General features: G+C 39.5%; 3 protein-coding genes across 5 annotated transcripts; 2 read left to right on the top strand and 1 right to left on the bottom strand.

The window, feature by feature from the left end:
- Positions 1–5,364: 5,364 nt before the first annotated feature.
- LOC102715135 (FHA domain-containing protein FHA2) lies at positions 5,365–9,235 on the bottom strand. Of its 3 annotated transcripts, XM_015839950.2 has the most exons (5): positions 9,076–9,235; positions 8,260–8,992; positions 7,384–7,541; positions 6,081–6,143; positions 5,777–5,866 (listed from the first exon to the last, which is right to left on the bottom strand). In XM_015839950.2, exons 2-4 carry the CDS (start codon positions 8,924–8,926, stop codon positions 6,084–6,086), a joined length of 885 nt encoding a protein of 294 aa, XP_015695436.1. In that variant the 5' UTR covers positions 8,927–8,992; positions 9,076–9,235; the 3' UTR covers positions 5,777–5,866; positions 6,081–6,083. The 3 variants fall into 3 exon arrangements, with proteins under 3 accessions (XP_040383044.1, XP_006659592.1, XP_015695436.1); XM_040527110.1 differs by lacking the exon at positions 6,081–6,143 and having other exon boundaries at positions 5,365–5,866; positions 9,076–9,226; XM_006659529.3 differs by lacking the exon at positions 6,081–6,143 and having other exon boundaries at positions 5,365–5,866; positions 8,260–9,226.
- Positions 9,236–10,262: 1,027 nt separating this feature from the next.
- Positions 10,263–13,760, top strand: LOC102708176. Its single transcript, XM_040526558.1, has 2 exons — positions 10,263–10,750; positions 11,934–13,760. Exons 1-2 carry the CDS (start codon positions 10,467–10,469, stop codon positions 13,270–13,272), a joined length of 1,623 nt encoding a protein of 540 aa, XP_040382492.1. The 5' UTR covers positions 10,263–10,466; the 3' UTR covers positions 13,273–13,760.
- A 1,493-nt stretch (positions 13,761–15,253) lies between these two features.
- On the top strand, positions 15,254–17,049 carry LOC102707893. Its single transcript, XM_006660252.3, has one exon. It carries the CDS (start codon positions 15,332–15,334, stop codon positions 16,538–16,540), a length of 1,209 nt encoding a protein of 402 aa, XP_006660315.1. The 5' UTR covers positions 15,254–15,331; the 3' UTR covers positions 16,541–17,049.
- The last annotated feature ends 3,399 nt before the right edge of the window (positions 17,050–20,448 follow it).

Genomic DNA, 20,448 nt, shown 5'->3' with positions numbered 1-20,448 from the left:
ATTCACATGTGTTCCGACCGATCCGCGGGACCAGGAGGCATGCCATGATGCCACCGATGCGTCGATCCTATTGGCTACCAGAAAATGCCACATTAGCAATATAATTACATGTCATATTATACTCTGATAGACTGATACCGATAGTCCATCCTACCAGAAAATGCCGCACTCACTATATGTCATATTATACTCCTTTATTTTTTTTATTTGATAGTTTACTCTTGGATTGTTCGTCTAATAAAAGTTTTGTGCAAACATAAAAAATATAAGTTGTTTTTAAAGCTTCTTTATTAATAAATTAAATTATAACAAAATAATTATCGCCTTGATAATTATATTTTTTTAAAAAAAAGACGAATGTTCAGACGTAGACCAAAGTTAATAGCATCAAATAAAAAATAAAAAAGATAGAAAGTAACCGGATGGTCACAAATTCCAACGTACATACATGCATTATGTAGAAAGAAAATTTATAAACCATATAAAAATTAGGTGAATACATATAAAAATTTAATATGCGTACGAACCGAATGGTTGCTCGGTGTTCCAACCGAGGGTAAGGTTCTATTTCTTTATATATGAAAATTAAATTGGGATTTTATTTCTCCTTATATGATAGATCAAATTGGATGGAGAAAGTACTTGTTCGTTCTATCAGTGGTGCGATGCGTACGCACCAATAACAACTCGATCAGCCGGTCCATTGGTGGCACTCACGTCGACAGTGACTCACTCGATCGTGCTTAATTTGCTCTATCCATATCGACTTATCGTCGGTCAGATGGTCACCATCAGCAGCGGCACGGCATCCCCATCCATATCTTCTTCCTATCGAGTTTTTTTTAGAACGAAGCAAATATCTTTGTATATAGTTTTTGCATATTAGCTATAATACTGGACTGGTCTATTATTTTTTCTTTTATCTATTTTCTCTCCCATATGTAATATGTTTGTTTTGAAACATATATGCAGCAATCTCTTGCATTAGAACCAACCATTCTTATTTTGTTTTTTCTCTTCTCCATATGTGCTTGTAGTAAGCCCTGTACTTGCTCCTCACTAGCAACTACTCCTTCCGTATTTTTATATACAATGTTGTTAACTTTTTGACATGCGTTTGATCATTTGTCTTATTTAATTTTTATAAATATATAAAATATGAGTTATAATTAAATATATTTAGTAATATATTTAATTTTTATAAATATATAAAATATGAGTTATAAATAATAATTATGGAAGTTTTTTAAATAAGATAAATAATCAAATATATACTAAAAGGTCAATAGCTCATCTATTAAAATATGGAAGGGTATTATATTTCAACCTCGTGCACACATACTACGTCATCTATAAATTATCAGATTCTAAAGATTAATATATAAACATATCAAATCATCATCATCTATATACTATTATTTTTATAATGTTTTAGCGTGTATTTATTCATTATTTTAACATATAAGGTGTCATCTACTACCTCCGTCCCATAATAACCTCATTTTTCGTTTTTTCGTATCCAACGTTTGACCATTCGTCTTATTTAAAAATTTTATAAAAAACTTAAAAAAAATTAGTCACGTATAAAATACTATTCATATTTTATCGTCTAGTAACAATAAAAATATTAATCACAAAAAAATTTAAATAAGACGAATAGTTAAACGTTGAACACGAAAAAATGAAAAATAAGACTATTATGGAATTATGGGACAGAGAGGCAGTAGTACATCTTTGTGTCTATGTATATACACACACGCTAGCGTCGTACGTCAGTACGTGTGTGCTTCTACTGGGTAATCATCACACTGCGCACTGCACATATCGCACGGCGAGATGGCATGGTAGTGCGTTCCTGGCGTGAAATGCACGTACGACGACGTACAAGCGCGGTGTATGCTGCCGCCTTGCTGGCCTTGCACTTGCAGGCACCAGTGCACTACCACCTCGATCATCTATACAACCTGCCCTTGGTTTGGCGATAACACTACCCGAGGAAAAAAAGATAAGTTCGATGGATATCTAACTCTTTCTTGCGTATTATCTAAAAATTATTAACATATTTTGAAAAGTACAATTAATATGAGATATATCATTTACAAACATATATATAAGTTCAAATTTAACGTCTACATGTTACGATCAAAATAACAAACATAACTGTAAATATGTAAACAATAGTTCCAGTTTTATTTTTATTTTCTTACTATTTATAAATATTAAATCTGAACTTACATGTTGTATAGTTTTATATTTAAACAACGATTCTCTATCTATCTTGCTACATAGGTTCTGTATCACATATATCTTCGATAAGATCAGTGCAGCGTGTTTTAGATAAATTGCGATGACATGCAAGGCATGTAATGACTAAAGTTAAGCTACCGTACGTATTATCGTATATTTAATTTTGAGTGGTTTAGATTACTAGAAACGGTGACAGAGCTACACTACACTATCAATACATGCTACACAATAACAGAATGAATTTCGGCCCATGGATAGTTGGATTTGAGTCCAACCGTCGGTGGTGGAGTGCCGACTTCGCCCGATCCCAATCCGTCCCAGATTTCACCTACAGTACTACCCTACGTGGTACATAAGTGCGCGCACCATTTGCCGGCCGGAATGTTTGAATTCTTGAGAAACAGTACTAGAAAACACAAGTGGATGTGGATCCATCGATCCAGTAGTTAGCCAGCCAGATTCGTCGAGAATTCGCCGCCGACACGCCTAGCTTTTCCCCGAACGGCGAGACAAATTTGGCCGAGCTCGCCGTCGCCGTGATCGGTCAGCTGCCTGTAGTACGGGTCTCTGCATCGGCGTCGGGCGGCGCCATGATGCTGGTTGATCGCCGTGGTGGTGGAACGCAGCGCAGGGCCCAGCCATGGCACGCGCGGCGTTCCTTTCTTTTCTTTTTTTTTTTTGCTATCTCAGTGTGTGTGTTACGCCACTGCCGTCGCATCCTATCGAGTCTGCAGTGGTCGGAAGAATCTCTCGCCAAACCTCGTACGGTCGTTACGCATCTAGAGCGAGTACAATATGCCCACGAGGCCCTTCGCAAAAACTTTTTTAAAAAATATCATATCGAGTTTTTAGATATCTAAATAAAGCATTAAATATATGTAAACATTAAAACTAATTACACAATTATGGTGGAAATAGTCAGACAAATCTTTTGAGCCTAATTAGGACGTCATTAGCCATAAGTGCTACAGTAACCAATATGTGTTAATTACGGATTAATTAGACCTAAAAGATTCGTCTCGCGGTTTCTAGGCGGAATCTAAAATTTGTTTTGTAATTAAACTACGTTTAATACTTCAAATATGTGTTTAAAGTTTTGATGTTATGTTTTTGCAAACTAAACAATGCCTTAGATAGCAAATTTTTTTGGAGAAGAGGTCACATCGAACGTTTCGACTGAATGTCGGAAAGAGTTTTCGGACACGAATAAAAAACGAATTTCACAGCTTGGCTAGAAACCGTGAGACGAATTTTTTGAGCCTAATTAAGCCGTCATTAGCACATGTTGGTTACTGTAGCACTTATGACTAATCATGTACTAATTAGGCTCAAAAGATTCATCTTAAGATTTCTCCCATAAATGTGCAATTAGTTTTTCATTTCATCTATATTTAATGCTCTATTTAAATGTCTAAAAATTTGATGTGAAGTTTTTAGAAAAATATTTTGGAAACTAAACAAGGCCAGTTAACTTATGCAGTCTACCTCCGTCTTTTCCCTTCTGCGGCCAGACAAGGTTACCTCGTGTAAAATATAATAACATACTAGCATATGATTAATTAATTATAGCTATAAAAAAATTAAAAAATATATTGATATGATTTTTTAAATAAACTTTTATATATAAAATTTTCACGAAATACATATTATTTAGCACATCGGGAAGCATGCATGCAAGAAACGAGGGAATCAATTAGTTGTTTGGGGGAAAGAACGGGGCTCGCTTATGCTTCTAAGCCAAAATTTAAATTTTTAACCTTACATTTAGAGTTGATTTTGGGTTTTTTATTTATAGTTTATTTTAAGCATTCGCTTTTAGATCGCTAATAATATATATATAAATATTTTGTTCATAAATTATCTTTCGTTCCTAAATGACCTCTTGTAAGAATCAATACATCATATTTGTGCTTATATGGACGAGAGGTCATACAAATGAGATATAGATTTATAGTTAGTTGTAGCATGAACCGTAACAAACTATGTGAGAGATATGTGAATCATGCATGTATATTATACCATGTGTGCATAACTAATTGTTGTATAAGTTGGTTATTACATTGGCTAGAGATGATGGATTGATTTTTAGAATAGTAGTTAGTTTTATACGATTGGTCTTGCTATGTAACTCTTCATTCACCACGGACCATTGTATTTGAGGCATTTAACTTTTGGTCGTTCTTAGAAATGACACTTAACTTATTTGCCACCCGCTATCTATGATATGTGAACCCTCATGTATCTATGACATGTGGGTCCAGTAACAAATATATTAGCACCATTTCTAAGAGTGACAAAAAGTTAATTATTTCATTGTATTCCCCCTTTATAAGAAAACCCAACCACCGTGTATCCATGTAATATTAGCGGTAAAGAAAAATGACTGAATTGCATCTTATTAATGTGAGTATGTTTGTGTAGTATTGGTGTGTAGGTATAGAGTATTTAATAGATTCTTTTTTATTTGTAGATCAGTAGTAGCTAAGAAGATAATGATTAAGGGCAGTGACGGATCTACCCAACGAGATTAGGGGGTTTGAACAAGTTGAATAAAGTTTTAACCCCTCTTCTATTTATCTTTGCCATAAAATTTTAGAAGGGTCTTCGTGAAAGCTCCAATAGCTTTAACGAGGTTAGCGGAGGGTCGAGTCCCCACCATCCCCAAGTTAATCCGCCCTTGATCAAAGGTCTTTATCTTTCGTTTCGTTTCTGCTTGTGTTTATAAGACAATTTAAAATTTTAACCTTAAATCTAAAGTTAATTTGGAGTTTTTTATCTTTGATTTTTATCGCTAAAAACACATATATAAATTTTTTATTCTCAAGTTATTTTCATTTGTAATATGCCATTTTTTGAAAAAGCCAAACTATGGAGGCCTAATTTATTTTAAAACAAAGTTTAAATTATACTAGAAGTTAATTTAATATGGAATGGAGTGGTACACCTCTAGCTGCTGTTGCATAAGTGTAGAGCGGATTTTCATGGTACTCCAATCCACAGATATAAGAACTTCTTACGTTTAAAATGTATCCGAAAAATAAGGATTTGTAATTTTATTTTCATCCGATATTTACCTCAGCCACCCTCTTCTCCAATCATCTAATGATGCATTATAGCTTTCTTTTCCGCTTTTCCAAATGATGTGAATTTTCGCACTCAGTCAATAAGTTGTCTCAACAGTACTACACATACACACGGACATACATTCTCCCCCTCAAACATAACAGCCAGACATAGCCCGAGCCACTAACACAAGTTAAAATCCTGTTTCCCTATGTAATTCCCGGCATTACAGAGCTAAGGGGTAAACACAGGGCCGGTAAGGTACAACAGGCCAGTTCAGTTCTATGATTGAAGATCCACAGGTCCAGAACGGTGAGAATAGATTATGCACTGTTCCAACTTACCTCTAGGAGAGCAAAGAGACCAGCGAGACAAACTCCGATGTTACCCTGCCTTTTGATCTTGTGTTGATGACAAAATGTTCTGGATACTTCCTCAGCAGCGCAAGAAGGCCATACCATGGCCTACCCTTTGTTTCAGTTGGTGACCAGTCCTCTGGTGTTAGGTACTTTCGGACCCTGCTGTGGTGCCACACATTGCCAAACTGTTCAAGAAGCTGCAAGTAATCAAATAAGTAAGCTTCCATACAAAGAAAGAGGAACATTCCCAGGTGTAAAGGTGGCAAGCAAGAAGAGATGGCTAGGTGAAACAAAGATCTCTCAAACATTGAACACATGCTAATGCAAATACATGCACAGATGCACCAACTATGCTAGGTGAACAAATAGCATTGTCATCTTAACAGTATCGTGTCCATGATTTATGCTGACCTTTTAGATGACTGGTTGAAAATGCACAGAGAAGACATCAGAGAAGAGGGCACCATGAGAGTTCTGACATTTACAAGAGCAATAAATGGTTGGAAACAAGCACAACTGCAAAGTGCCAAACGTTTCAATCATTTTGGCTGAACACCTACCATAGCAAATCATAGTTCCAGGCATTTTTAAGTAACAGAAAAAAAATATCTTCTAGCATTTTCCTTAGGTTTGAACTTTGGATGAAGGCTAAGCATGAAAACTTACCACAAGAGGTAGAAACAAATTTCAACACTAGTTTTGCACAAGCATCCATGCTTGTTTGTTCTGTTAGAAGGCCAAAGCATAAGCGCAACTACTGTATTTACTTATAGGCATCCCATCACTTGCGGAAGCAATTCTCTGGTTATCAGTATAATTCCGTTACAAGAATCTCTCTCTGGTAGTCAATGTCCAGCAGGCAAATAATGCATTTAAATCCTAGCAGGCTTATACTCAAGAGGACCAAAAGTGCATGCTTCTATATGTTAGTTTTGTCTACTGATTACAAACTTGTAGACACCAGGCAGCCAGCAGAAGAAGAAGAATATAACCCATACTACAGATAAGATGCCATATTATACATGCGTTTTTTGGGGCAGTGCTCTTCATGAAATAAATCATCAGATTCAGATTGCAGGATCAACTACTACTCCATCTGCCTCAAAATATAAGTATTTCTAGGTTGTTTAACAAAGATTAATGTTAAGGAAAAAAGACTTCGTTGCCCCTCAATAAATAAGGAATAGATTATTGTGGAAGAATAGGTAGGGGTAAGATAGGACAATTTTTGAATGGAAAGTGATAGATGCGACAAGTAGTGCAATGAATAGTGCTAAAAATCACTATATTGTGGGACAAGGTTTGAACCATAGAAGTTCTTATATTTTGGGACGGTGGGAGTATATGGTGATTGACATAGAAGCGATGCTAGCATCCAAATTGTATTCCCAGATGGCATCAACCAAGAAGTTTCTTTAGTGATCAAGTTTTCTCATTCATCATGGTGGTTCCATTTAGTCTTCGAATATATGTTCATCTTACCATCCATTTCAATAAAAAAATCCTTTTCTTCTTGTTGTAGTTTTCTAAGGCCCATTCTTCCATTAAAATTGGTGGAAATTACTTATCCCTAGACTAGCCTTTCCAAGCAAAAAAGGTGGTGATTCAGTCATTTCACAGAAGACTGGGACTAAAAAGGCATACTAGAGTAACCTAGCTTTTACATATACCGCCTAGAAATTGCATGAAATATTTAAGTTCATCTGTGACAAACCTCTGTGTGTAGTTTTGCCATAGGCATCCATTCTCCAGGACCACAGAGGTCAGATAACACTGTTGCAACAGATGACACTACATCCTTTTCCTCTGCTTGCAGGATGTGTTGGTTATCCATATCCCTGTCACCCCTTGATCTTATTTCTGATCTGCTTTCTGCACAAAAAATTAACAAAAGAAGGTGGTTAAGATCATGTCAGACAATAAGATGTTCTTCCAAATGGCACAGCTATGGATAACTATAACACATTAACAGTTCCAAAAATTGAATATCCACAGCTGGGAACCGGAAAAGAGCAGCAGGGGAGAACTAACGTTATACCACATCAGCTATGATTTATTAGTCTGAAATAAAATATCTCCTACACTCCTGCTGATAAAGTACCCAGGTAATGCATCTAAATTATTGTTGAACATCCAAATTCTTTTTATGAAAATGAGAGATGTATTAGAATTGCTAATTGAAAGACACACACCAACATGTGACAGCTTTGATACAAAAAAAGGGGTGTCGTTCCTAGAAAATTCTTTTTGGGAAGAATATGCTATTGCATCTAAATTGGTATATTCTTGTTATACTCTTTATCTTGTTTATAGCGTAAATTGAGTCTCTTCATTCTATCCAATACAGAAGGTTGAAATAACCTTATATTGCATTGATGATCATGAGTTTCATTTTCTGATTTTCAACATGCAAATTAATTGAGCAAAAAAGCACATCTACGTTTATTGATTGTCTGATCACATTTTTTTAATATCAAAATGCCAATGCCATCAATGCAGAATCAATATGTAGTGTACTATATTTTACAAGGACAAGACAGGGCAAGAAAGGAAAGGATATCCAATATGAGTGAAGAGCAAAGATTAACACCTTCACCGAGTGTTCCAATTGCTTCAGCATTGATCCGATGCCGGTGCCCACCATAGATATCTGACTCCCCGGACAGCTTCTTGTTTCTCTTTATCAACTTCCCCCTCATTCCACCTTCACTGACACCATTACCAATGTCATCACCCTCCCGGCCATAGTCTCCCTCAAAGGAGCGGTCATGGAAATCGGACAAGCGAGGGCGGCCTGTTCGCACATAGGACGGCGGAGGCATCTGCGGCGGGATGATAGGCGCATGCCGCGCCGCTGCAGCCGATGCAAAGATAGACCGAGTGGGTAGCAGGAAGTAAAACTTCTTGTCCCCAATCTGAAGTAGGTCCTGAGAATCGAGCTTAACCGGCGGGTTCCCGGGGAGATGCAGGACACCCTCAACAAGGCACCCGTTCTTGCCGATCACATCGAGCGCGAAGCGGCGGCGCTGGAAGTCGTAGAATATCCTGGCGTGGTGGCGGGAGATGTTCATGCCCCCGCCGAGGCTGGAGAGATCCACGTCCACCGTCGACTTCTTGCTGTTGCGGCCGAGCATGATCGAGTAGGTCTGCATGTAGTACTCGAAGTCCTCCCCCTGGAGCTTCGCGAACCCTGCCTCCACCTCGCCGTCGCCGCCCGAGGATCCCGCGGGCATCGCGCTGGCGCCGAGGGTGGCCATCCCCCCTCACCTAGCTAGCTGCTGCAGCTGCGAAATGATCCTGCTCCCTCCCTCCAGCTCCTGCTCCTGCGCACGGGCTGGCGGTGAAAATGGTGGGAAATTTTGTAGGGTGGTGGGGAGTTTGGGGGCGCGGAGGAGGGGCGGCTTACCGGGTACGGGCTGGCCGGCGGGGTAGGCGAGGCGCGGTGTCGCGGCGGAGGGAGCAGGGCCGGCCGCCGGCGGCAGCAGCTGCTGGTCTAGCCCTAGAGATCGCCTGGATTGGGGAATTTGGAGGCTTTGGTTCAGCAGAAGAGGGCGAGTGAGGGGAACCGTCACAGAGTTACCTAGTGGGGCCCACATGGCAGTCACACAAAGTTCAAGGACAGCATATGGTTGGGGGAATGGGGATCCTTGCACATGATGAGAAATTGTGAAGGAAAATTGATAATCCACTCGGTTGTTCAAAAAAATGGAAAGTACTAGGTAATCCCGTGTCATTACAAGTAATAAACCTTTAAAATTATAGCATTATGTCAACTTTATCATATGAAAAAAGTCAATGGAACGATGAATAATTGATAATACTTAATTGCTCAAACACAAGGATAGTAATCAAACATAACACTTACCGAACATAAGTTGTAAACCTTTTCAAATCAACTAAGTATATATATTTGACTCTATGTAATAATGTGGGAGGATCTAAAATCTCCAAAAGACTAAAATAGCGGTTGAAAACGATGGAAAAGAAATCATTTAATAATATCAAGAGCTGGCGGCTTTACTATTCCTGATACACAATACTATAGCGATATCTAAAACTCCTACTATAAAGCTAAGTACTCCCTCCGTTTTTCAATAGAATATGTCGTTGAGTTTTAAGACTTATTATTCGAAATTATACAAATACGTGAAAAACATAACTTGCATTTAAAATAAAATTAGTAATTGAACCAATTACAAATGATTACATAAGTTTTTTAATAAGTTGAGTGGTTAAACATGGGTCAAAAGATTCAACAAAATCATCGGATGTCATAATGTTAACTCTGATTTTATGTAACTCCTCATATATTACGTGACATGTGCTAAATATACTGCTTGAAAATTATATGTCAATCATGAAATTTCATGTAATATCCTACTCTTGTATCTCGTTACTTTTATATTCGTTTACACTTAAAAATAAGCTAAAAAAAGATCATCAAACATGCCGATATAATTTGGATCAACAGAACTACTCTTATAATGGAATTGGGATGAAGCACGGTTAGCATAATAATTGGGAGTGCAACGCCCATATGCCCCGTTCCAATCCGTGTATCCCACGAAGGAACAAGACGAACGCGAGCGCTCACATGCGACCGCGACATGGCTACACTGTGTCACGTTCGTTGCTAAGCCTACAGATGCAAACTGCAAGACGCTCCCTCCCCTCCCCACCCTTCTCCCCCCTCCTCTCTCTCGTTTCGAAGAAACCACAGGCTGCGGCGCCGCCCGTGCGCCGGCCGCCGGTAGCGTAGCGGGAGGGAGCGGAGTGGCTTGGAAGGGGCGGCGGCCAATGGGGGTCCTGGGCGACGGCTCCGGGTGGTGCTTCTGCTCCGGCGGGGCCAAGCTGGAGCGGATCAAGAACACCGTCCTCGCTGCCAAGGGCGCCGCCGTCGCCGCCGTGTCCTTCCCCGGCGGCGGTGGCGAGAGGGGAGGAGGAGGAGGAGGGAGCGGGTTCCTCATCCACCGCGGCCTCCTGCTCACCACCCACGGCACCATCCCCTCGGCCGCGGTCGCCGGCACCGCCGAGGTCCGGCTCAGCCACGGCCGCCTCCCGGCTCGCCTCGTGCCGCAGAGGTAGCTAGCTATCCCGCCGCCATTTCTTTGGATTTCCTTCTCCGCTTTCTCTTTGGCTGTTCGACGCGGCGCCGCATGATTACATTTTTGTGGGAATCGCTTGATGCTGCAATGAGCTACGCGAAGATTCGAATTTGAAAGCTAATGCGGCGGCTTTAGCAATTTCCTTTTGGGTTGCACGCGCGCTAGGAATAGGATTGCACTATGGTGTAAAAAGATCTAATTTTCATCATTGGATGTAAAAGGTGGTAGATTTCCGTAGGTGTCCCAGCTGCAAATTTGTTCAATGCCAAATGAAATCTAGTTTTTGGCGAGTTCTTGAGATAGTCATTCGGGGGTTCTGAATTACAAGAAAAAGAATGGATTTTTGCTCGCTGAAGTTCAGGACTTGAGGCCATTGTGATTGTGGTGGGGTGGGGTTTGACTTCCATATGGTTCATGGTATCATTTGGGGCTTGTTATCATGGGACCTAGACAATCTTGATGTTATTAATGCATTCCAGTTATTGTAGCAGCCGTACTTTTCAGTGGGGATAATATCCTTCGTTTGGCCTTCCACGATCAAATGCAACTAAGCACAAATAAAATTGTTAATGTTATTCATACGGTTTTGGTAGATCACCGAACAGATTTATGAGCCAGCAGGTGTATGTCAGAAAGCATTACTGCCATCGGATGAGTAAAGTCAATTTTGTGCAGTAGCTGCGTGAAGCAGATATAGCATCGAGGATCACCTCACATCTTTGTACAAGTAGGCATAAACTCTATTGAATTCTGGATGCCTGACTAGAAAATTAAAATAGGAGGCAATATTTGCTGAACGTGGTCCATGGTTCAATTCATGCACTTGAGTGATGGGAATAGGACAATGCTGTTTTAAATGCAGTCTTGATTCAAAAGCAATATAGGGTCAATCTGGATTTTTTTTAAACACTTCATTTACTGTGGACCACCCGACATTCAGAACTTAATTGCCATATCAAGAAATAAAAAGGTGATGATATAAAGTTGTAATTTGTGGAATAGAAATAAACGTGTTGTGCATACTGCATGTCTATTGCTTTTTTAGCGTGAAACTTAGCAAGTTTTTACTTTGAACTTTGGATTAACATTTATTTGATCAAATGGGTCATGCCTTTGCGATGAAATTTTACCAGTTATTTGTTTTGTTTCTTTATTCCAGATTCTTCATCACTAGCCCCATTTTGGACCTTACAATAGTGGGTCTTGATGTGGTGAATGATGACTTAAATTCACATGGACAACAGCCTCATTTCCTAAAAACCTGCCTCAACCCCAGCTTGGACCTTGGCAGTACGGTTTTGCTCCTGGGTCACACAAAGAGAAAAGACCTGACGATAGGCGAAGGGAAGGTTGTAATAGCAACGGACAACCTGATAAAGTTCTCAACTGATGAAGTTACATGGTATCCTGGATCTGCTGGTTTTGATATGCACGGAAATTTAGCCTTTATGGTCTGTGATCCGATGAAGCTTGCACCTTCTACGCCTACTGGGTATGCTTCCGCATCATCAACTGCACTCCTTTCGTCAAAGAAGGATGTGCCAACACAGTTTGGGATGCCCATTCCTGCAGTCTGTGGTTGGTTGAAGCAACATTGGAATGGTAACTTAGAAGATGTTAGCAAGCCAATGATGCCTCCCGCACGATTAATATCCGCTGGGCAACGAAGTGAGTGTTCCTCTCTTGGTCGTATTAACTACATCAAGACCATGGAGCGAGAGGGTGGTGATGTGATATCATCATCACAAATACCACCTAGGCTGACACAGCATAATGGATCATGCAGTTCAGCTTCTGCGAAGATTTCATGCGGTGAAAATGATTCTGTTGACTCACATTCTATTCATGAACAACAAGATCTGACCTCACAAATGCAAGAACCGAAGATTGAGCATCCTGCTTCACTTATGGATAATAACTTTCCTCCAGGGCATCCAAGATCAATTCGCCTGCCACTTCCTCTAAAGCACATGATGTCTCATGAGAATAAGATAAAACCGAACCCTTCATTTTCACATGAAGCACAGCTAGCTAATGTGAGAATCAATTGTGGAACTCTTCACAATGTTGCTTACCAAGAAAATTGCTGGAGTGAGGCTCAGTCAAGTTCTTCTCCTCCAGAGAGATCAGATTTGGGGGATGAGAGAGGTGGTTTTAGCAGTGGGGAGGAGACAATGTACTCCGCAGAAACTAGGGAAAGCCGAAATATCCCTAGTCCAAAGGAAAAGAATCCTAAGATGGTTGGTAGATCACAAAGTTTTGTGAATCATAGCAAGTGGGACTCACCCAGAAGTGTTGAATCTTCGAAAGGGGTTCCCTCAAAGTCACATACCTTCATACCTTTGAGAAAACCACATTTGCAGGCTGCAGCCATTTCACAGAAAAGCCAAGATTTTTTCAGCCCTACTGTCTCATCAAGCATGAAAAAGAGAAACTTATCACAAATTCCTATGAAACCTCGACAAAGCGCTCAAGTTACCTCCAAGTGGATTATCTGATATTATCAACTTTCTTCAAGCCATACAAAGATACCATATCTTTTGGTTCAGTCAGTTCCACGAATACTTCCTTTTTAGTTATGTAACTGTATGGTGTAAATTTATTCTAGTCACAAACTACTCTCTAGTGATTCTTTTCAGTGTAACATAATCTAGCTTATATTCTTTTCTGTTTGCCATGCATTCGCCCAGTGAATGTAAATTTTAGTCAGACAGGTAGCCATGGAGAATGGACTGAGCATTCTTGATTTTCCCCAACAGTTTATGCAAGGAGCAATGAACTGGGAATCTGGGATACACTGGCATAAGAAGCAGTGCTTACCTACTCATGAAGCTGCATAAGAAGTGTTCCATTTCTGTGGGGGAGAATAACTGGATAAGCCAATGCAGTTCTGTCCAGTTTTGGCAAGAGCACCCCAGAGTGGTTCGCCAATCTCCACCATTTGAAACTGTTTGGTATGGATCACCTTTTGAATGTTAAGTGATAGAGGGGGTGATAGTTTGGTTTTTTATAAATAAAATCAAACGGCATATCTGCAAACGAACAATAATTTCTGAATAAAACTTTTATATATGTATTCCTAGTGATCTAAAGCCAAGGCTAAAAATAAACTTTCTAGAAACCTAAAATCAACATCGAATTTAAGATAAAAAATTTAAGTCTTATAAGCGAAAATGTTGCGAGAGTAATCAGCATTTGTGTCCTCTCTATCAAAGTGAGTGTGTTGTGCACATGCACCATTGCATCTCATCATGGCAGAACACAATTCTAGCCATATGTTCATGACTTCTTTTCAGCAAACATTTTTAGTCATGATGAGAACAAACGTCATATGATTTCATTTTTTTAAAGATCTCCTAAGACGCATTGGCATATATTGGCGCTCTTTTGTGAGCCGAGGGGTGATTGTTTCATTTTTTATAAAAAAAGTCAAACGACATATTTACAAATAAAAAATAATTTATAAATAAAACTTTTATATACGTAATCTTAGTGATTTAAAAGCTAAGACAAAAAAATAAACTTGAACCCTAAAATTAGCTATAAATTAAAGATTAATAATTTAAATTTTAGTTCATAAGTATAAGCTTGAGAAGCTAGTAAAGGTGTCCAGCATTGCAGCTACTACTTAAAGCCCACAATGTCATTCTCGATGCTTCCGAAGTTACCTTAACACTAAAATGAATCAAAAGCACTCATTGGATAGCTACCACAATTGCATTTAAACAAATGTAGGTACAAATGAATAAATCGATCAGGAAGAGAGGGGGAGGTTAGAACAGGATTACATTGCCATCCTGTAAGTTAGAACATGATTACATTGCCATCCTGTATTTAGCAGTGTATATTAGGAACAGGGAATGTTACCGTTTATGTTTTTGACAGCTTTAGCCTCCAGGGAGATTTGATCGAGAAAAATGCTTCCACCTTCACGAGAGATGTCAGTTCTGCGTCAAACGGAAACTCAAAACTTCAATAGTTTATAGTTTAATAGAAGGTGCCGTTGATTTTTATCACGTGTTTAATCCTCCATCTTATTTTAAAAATTATATAAAATATTTAGTAATAAATTCAGTCACGATAAAATAAATAATTGTTATATAAGTTTTTTATAAAATAAATGGTTAAACGTGCGGAAAAGTCAATCACATTATATATTAAAATATGAAACCGATACAGTAATAAAAATACCAATGTATCGAATTAAAAAAAAGAGATAGTTTAGCTAGGAAAGCCAACACGTGGTGTATAAACACAAAAGTAGCTATGAAACCATACAATACTTGCACTATTTTTTTCGACATTATCATGTTTATGTTTATGCTTATAACCTAAAAATTTAAATTTTTATATTAAATTTAATATAGATTTTAGGATTTTTTAATCATAATTTACTTCTTTTGTCTTAACTTTATTAAAAACATGTATATATAAATTTACTAACCAATTATTTTTTATTGGCAACCGGTTTGACCTTTTCACTCAATAAACCAACCAATCACCCCCACCATCCTCCGCCTAGCCGGCGGCGGCCTCGAACTCGCCGGCGCCACCACCATGCTCCGCCTCCGGAACCACCTCCTTCCCCTGCTCCGCGCCTCCTTCCATGCCTCCACCTTCTCCTCCCCTCTGCAGCTCCGCCGCCTTCTCCCCTCCACCGCCGCCGCATCCCCCTCTGTGCACCTCAGCCGCCTCAACTCCGCCGCCGCCAGGTCTGCCACGGCGACCCCCTTCTCCGTGGAGGAGTACCTCGTCGGCACGTGCGGCCTCACCGGCGCCCAGGCGCTGGAAGCCTCCAAGAAGGTCTCCAGCCTCAAGTCCCCCTCCAAGCCGGACGCGGTGGTCGCTATCCTCTCCGGCCTCGGCCTCTCCCGCGCGGACCTCGCCGTCGTCATCGCCGCCGAACCACGAATCCTTCGCATCAGGCCGCACAACATCGGCCTCCGCATTACCGCCCTACGCGACCGCGTCGGTTTGTCCGACCCCCAGATCGTCCGCATTCTCCTGTCCGGCGGCGCAAGGGGCCTCCAGAGAGGCGACATGTCCCCGAGGCTCGAGTTCTGGATCCCCTTCGTGGGATCCTTCGATACGCTTCTCAAGATCTTGAAGAGAAACAACGCAATCGTCTTCTCAAACATTGAGAAGGTTATCAAGCCCAACATCGCGCTGCTCCGGGAGTGCGGGCTACGTGATTGTGAAATTGTCCAGTTGTCCAAGACGGCAGCGCGTATCCTCACGTACAATCCAGAGCGAGTGAAGGCTGTTGTGCAGCGAGCCGAGAAGCTTCGCATGCTGGATTACTCGTGGCCATGGGCATTCAAGCACATTGTGGTCACTGCTGCCCGTTGCAATGAAGGCATTGTGGCTGCGAGGATGGAGTTCTTGACTGGAGCTCTTGGTTGCTCGGTGGACAAGCTCCGTTCTGCAGTCTGCAAGTGTCCACGAATTCTGGAATTATCCGAGAGCAAACTTCTCAGCAAGATAGAGTTCTTGGTTACCAAGGTCAGAGTGGAACCTGACTACATTTTGCATAGGCCTGTGTTGCTTACGTACAGCCTGGAGAAGCGGTTGGTGCCGAGGCATTATGTTGTAGAAGTCCTTCTGGTGAAGGGATTGATAAAAGGAGGTGTTGACTTTTACGGTTGTGTATGTTTGAGCGACAAAGATTTTGTAGCAAGGTACATTGAATACCATGAGAATGATGTTCCAGGGCTTGCAGATGCCTACACTGCAGTTTGTTCTGGGAAAAGTCCTCCATTGATCTAACTCTACATCTTTGGACAGAGATATTGGAGGTTCATACTTGAAAGTGCCTTCCAAAGTCTAACTATTGGCCTGTTTTGATGGGCATATGGAGATCAATTACTTTTCGAGCCTAGGGCTATTGCAACACTTTGTTCTCCGAGGCTCATTAGTTGATGTTAATTCCTGGTATTGTCTCTTTTGGAATTCTGATTTCAACAGTACAACTACCAATTATCTGATCGCGCATAATGCTAGGCAGGTTTTGGTCCTGGATATTACGCAGCAACTGGGTTGTTTTAATCTTGCTGTCCTTATTTCATGGATCTTGCTTCAACAGCTATTTTCCTGTTCAGGTACTTTGAGCAAACAGGATTGTGGCCTCACTCCCTTCAGCATTTTCTAAGTTATAATTATATTCAACATTTGATGTTTTTATTGCTAACTATGATTATTGGAAAATATAATGTATGACATCAAACTGCATGCTATGATATAGTACCTCAGTTGTTGTCCAAGTTCGTTCTAACCTATTCTTGAATGGTGAAATACCATGGATTAAACTTTAGTGATTAATAATTTATAGGCAAAAAAATCATGCAATCAAAATGAAAGGGAATATGATAAGGGTGATTTTTCAAGTGCCATTTTCACTCTTTGGTTCATTTTTTTTATTGGGTTGTTGCTGAAAAGTAATTTATGTATGTCAGATTGTCTGTAATCGTACTGTCACTTATTTGGCAGTTTATCACTAATAAGCCTTCCAGTTATCTACTTCAAAGTTACAATATGTTAATTGATGCTTCTAAGGTTTGGTGAACTCTAACATTAACTAAAAGTGCTCATTGTATGCCTACCACAAGTACACCTAAACAATTTTAAGTATACCAATGAATTGATCAGGAAGAGGTGTGGAAGATGGAACAGGATGGCCTCTTCTAGCTCCTTAATCCTTATGCTGAAGGCAAGCCAATATAGGCAGTGCCTTTTTTTAGTGATGCGTGAGGCATCGAAGTGAAGTGTCTCACACTGGTTCTGCAGTACTGGCAGGTTAAAAGAAATATTACCCCTGCAGCCAGTAGGATTGGGGCCTGTTTGGGGGAGCTTCTTCCAACTGCAGTTTTTTTTTTTAAAGTTGCTTCTGTCAGAAGCTGCCATAAACAGTCCACAACTTCTAAGAATAACTACAGATTTTGGAAAATGAACTAAGAATTCAGAAGCTAGAGAAGTTGGGTTTAAGAGTTTTTCCAGATTTTCAGAACCTGGTTACCAAGCAGCTGCTTCTCAGAATCTAAAGTTCTCCTAAACAGGCCCTTGAAAAAGGTCTCATGAGTCTGTACCATGAAGGAAAGAAGTGAAGTAATGATAAGTTATAAAATAGCGTAGAACATATTCAGGGGTGGGATTATGTGATGTCGTGGACTCAAGCAACCACAGATTCTGGCCCTGTTCTTTTCCTCAGCAGATTTTGGATTTTTCACGGGTAAAATTCCCAAGTGCCTAAATGGTGTGTTTCGTGCAAAACATTCTATATAAAAATTCATCATCTAATCTTTGTAGAGCAAATTTTCAATTTGCAGTAATTAATTCATTCATTTGTACCCTCAAACAGTTATCACAAAAATAAGATAATTCAGAAATCCAAAATCTTCAGAGTTTTTTTTTTCTTCTGATGAGGAACTCCACAGAAAGATAAAGAGTTCTTGGTTACTGAAGTTGGCTTGCATGGTAGGCGTCCATTGCTCTTGTTCATCCTGGAGAAGATGCTGTTGTTGAGACAAGAGAAGTGGCTGGTGCCCATGCATAATGTTGTAGAGGTACTTGTGAAGGGATTGATGGATATAGGTGTTGACTTTTATACCTATATCTCTTCTGGTGAGAGATTTCTTAGCAAGATACATTGACCATGCAAAGGTACTACGGTTCATGGACTTGCAGATGCTCATGCTGCAGTTTGTGCTGTGAAAGTGCCTGCATAAGTCTTAGCTTAACATATCTGGACCTAGATACTATCGCACTCTGTCTCTCTGTCTCATAGTCAAGTCAACAAACCGTGAGCACCTCTTGCTGTAACCCCGGCTCAGTTGATGTCATTCCTTGTAATGTTTTTTGAATTTTGATTTTAGTAGTATAACAACCATCTGATCCATCTTAATGCTATGCAAGTTCAACGTATGGATATTATAAAGCAACTCGATTGTCCTGCTGCTCATGTGAATATGATCAAGACGCGAACGTCATGGAGGGAATGGAGAGGGGGTTGGTTCTATCTTCAGATGACCAACCACCTGGATGCCTGCCATTCTGCCAACTGCCAACCAAACCGGTGCAGCCGATCGCAGCTTGGGAAGAGCAGCCGGTGTTGTTGGATTTGCTGAAGGTATACGTGGAGAAGGTCGCTGATCCCCAGAATGCTCATGCTGGTCTGACAGATCACGAAGTTGATCTGGACTTTGCGACTCGTCGGATCAGTCCCTTGGAAGGTAAAAACCTTTTGTGAACCTCTCGGACCAAGACCAACGATTGGTATTTTATTTCTTTGTCTGATGTAGACTTTGGTTTGCAGACCTGCTTCCTGAACAGGCCGCGAATAAGATGAAGACAAATTGATGTCTCATAGGTTCTGCAACTATGTTCTTGTCCTGGTAAAATTTTCAAATGTCATTTTCACTGTTTCTTATTCTTGATTGGCCTATCACTGAAAATTAGGTTCTGTATGTAAGATGGTCTGTAATTGTACTGTCATTTAGCATGAGTAACTAGTAACCCTTCCAGTTATATACTTCAAAAACTACATTATACTTCAAAAATTATGGAAAATAGGAAATAAATACAATAGTATATATGGTACTTGTAGAATGTATTACTCCTTCCGTTTCATAATGTAAGATGTTTGACTTTTTTACTTGTAAAGTTTGATCATTTGTCTTATTCAAAAAATTATGAAAATATTATTTATTTTGCTTGTGACTTACTTTATTATCAAAAGAACTTTAAGCACGACTTGTTATTTTTTATATTTGTACTAAATTTTTGAATAAGACAAATAGTCAAACGTTGTAAAAAAGTCAAACATCTTATATTATAAAACGGAAGTAGTAGTTGGTAAATAGAAAATTTTGGCATGATCTTTCCTAATTAATATTCAAATAAATATAAAAAATCTCAATTAACCAATAAATATACAACATATTTGAAAATTTAAAATTCACGCATGTATCATAATACGATGTCAATTGATAGAAGGTTAATAGTGTACATAAGAGAATCGTAAATGATACAACCAAATATTATTTATGACATAAATAATGATATATATGGAGGTTACAAATATCCATGAGAACACGTCGCGTACGCCGATGGTCTCCTAAAATGTTTAAAAAGTATAAAAAAATAGAGTAAGCATTATAAAAAAAATTATGATACAGTCCGCTTAAACCTACCTTTATTTATTTTCTCCTAATTAGTCGGTTTTGTTCATAATTGATAGTAGAATTGTTATTTTTAGAAAAATTGACACCTAAATAGAGTAAGCATTATAAAAAAAATTATGATACAGTCTGCTTAAACCTACCTTTATTCATTTTCTCCCAATTAGTCGGTTTTGGTTCATGATTTGATCGTAAAATTGTTACTTTTAGAAAATTTGACACCAAACAACTTTACAAATACATATCCACTCCCCAGAATTTTTTGACTTTTTCACAAATATTTTTAAAATATTTGAATTTGATCCAAATTAAAAAAAATGCTAGCGTATATAGCCAATACCGTCCTCCGCAGAGACATCGGCTACCGCGGTAAGGTAAACGTGACGTTACCACGGTAACGGAAACCATTAGCTACCCGTGCTAGCATAGTGGTGAAGAACCCAAAACCCGAATCCATGTTCCAGGGTCCAGACCCGCACCCGCTCCGTTCATTCCCAGTCA

This window comes from Oryza brachyantha, chromosome 8 (assembly GCF_000231095.2).
Source record: "Oryza brachyantha chromosome 8, ObraRS2, whole genome shotgun sequence".
NCBI classification, from domain to species: domain Eukaryota; kingdom Viridiplantae; phylum Streptophyta; class Magnoliopsida; order Poales; family Poaceae; genus Oryza; species Oryza brachyantha.
Note: the sequence above shows the minus strand (reverse complement) of the source record. Positions and strands in the feature narration are given on the sequence as shown.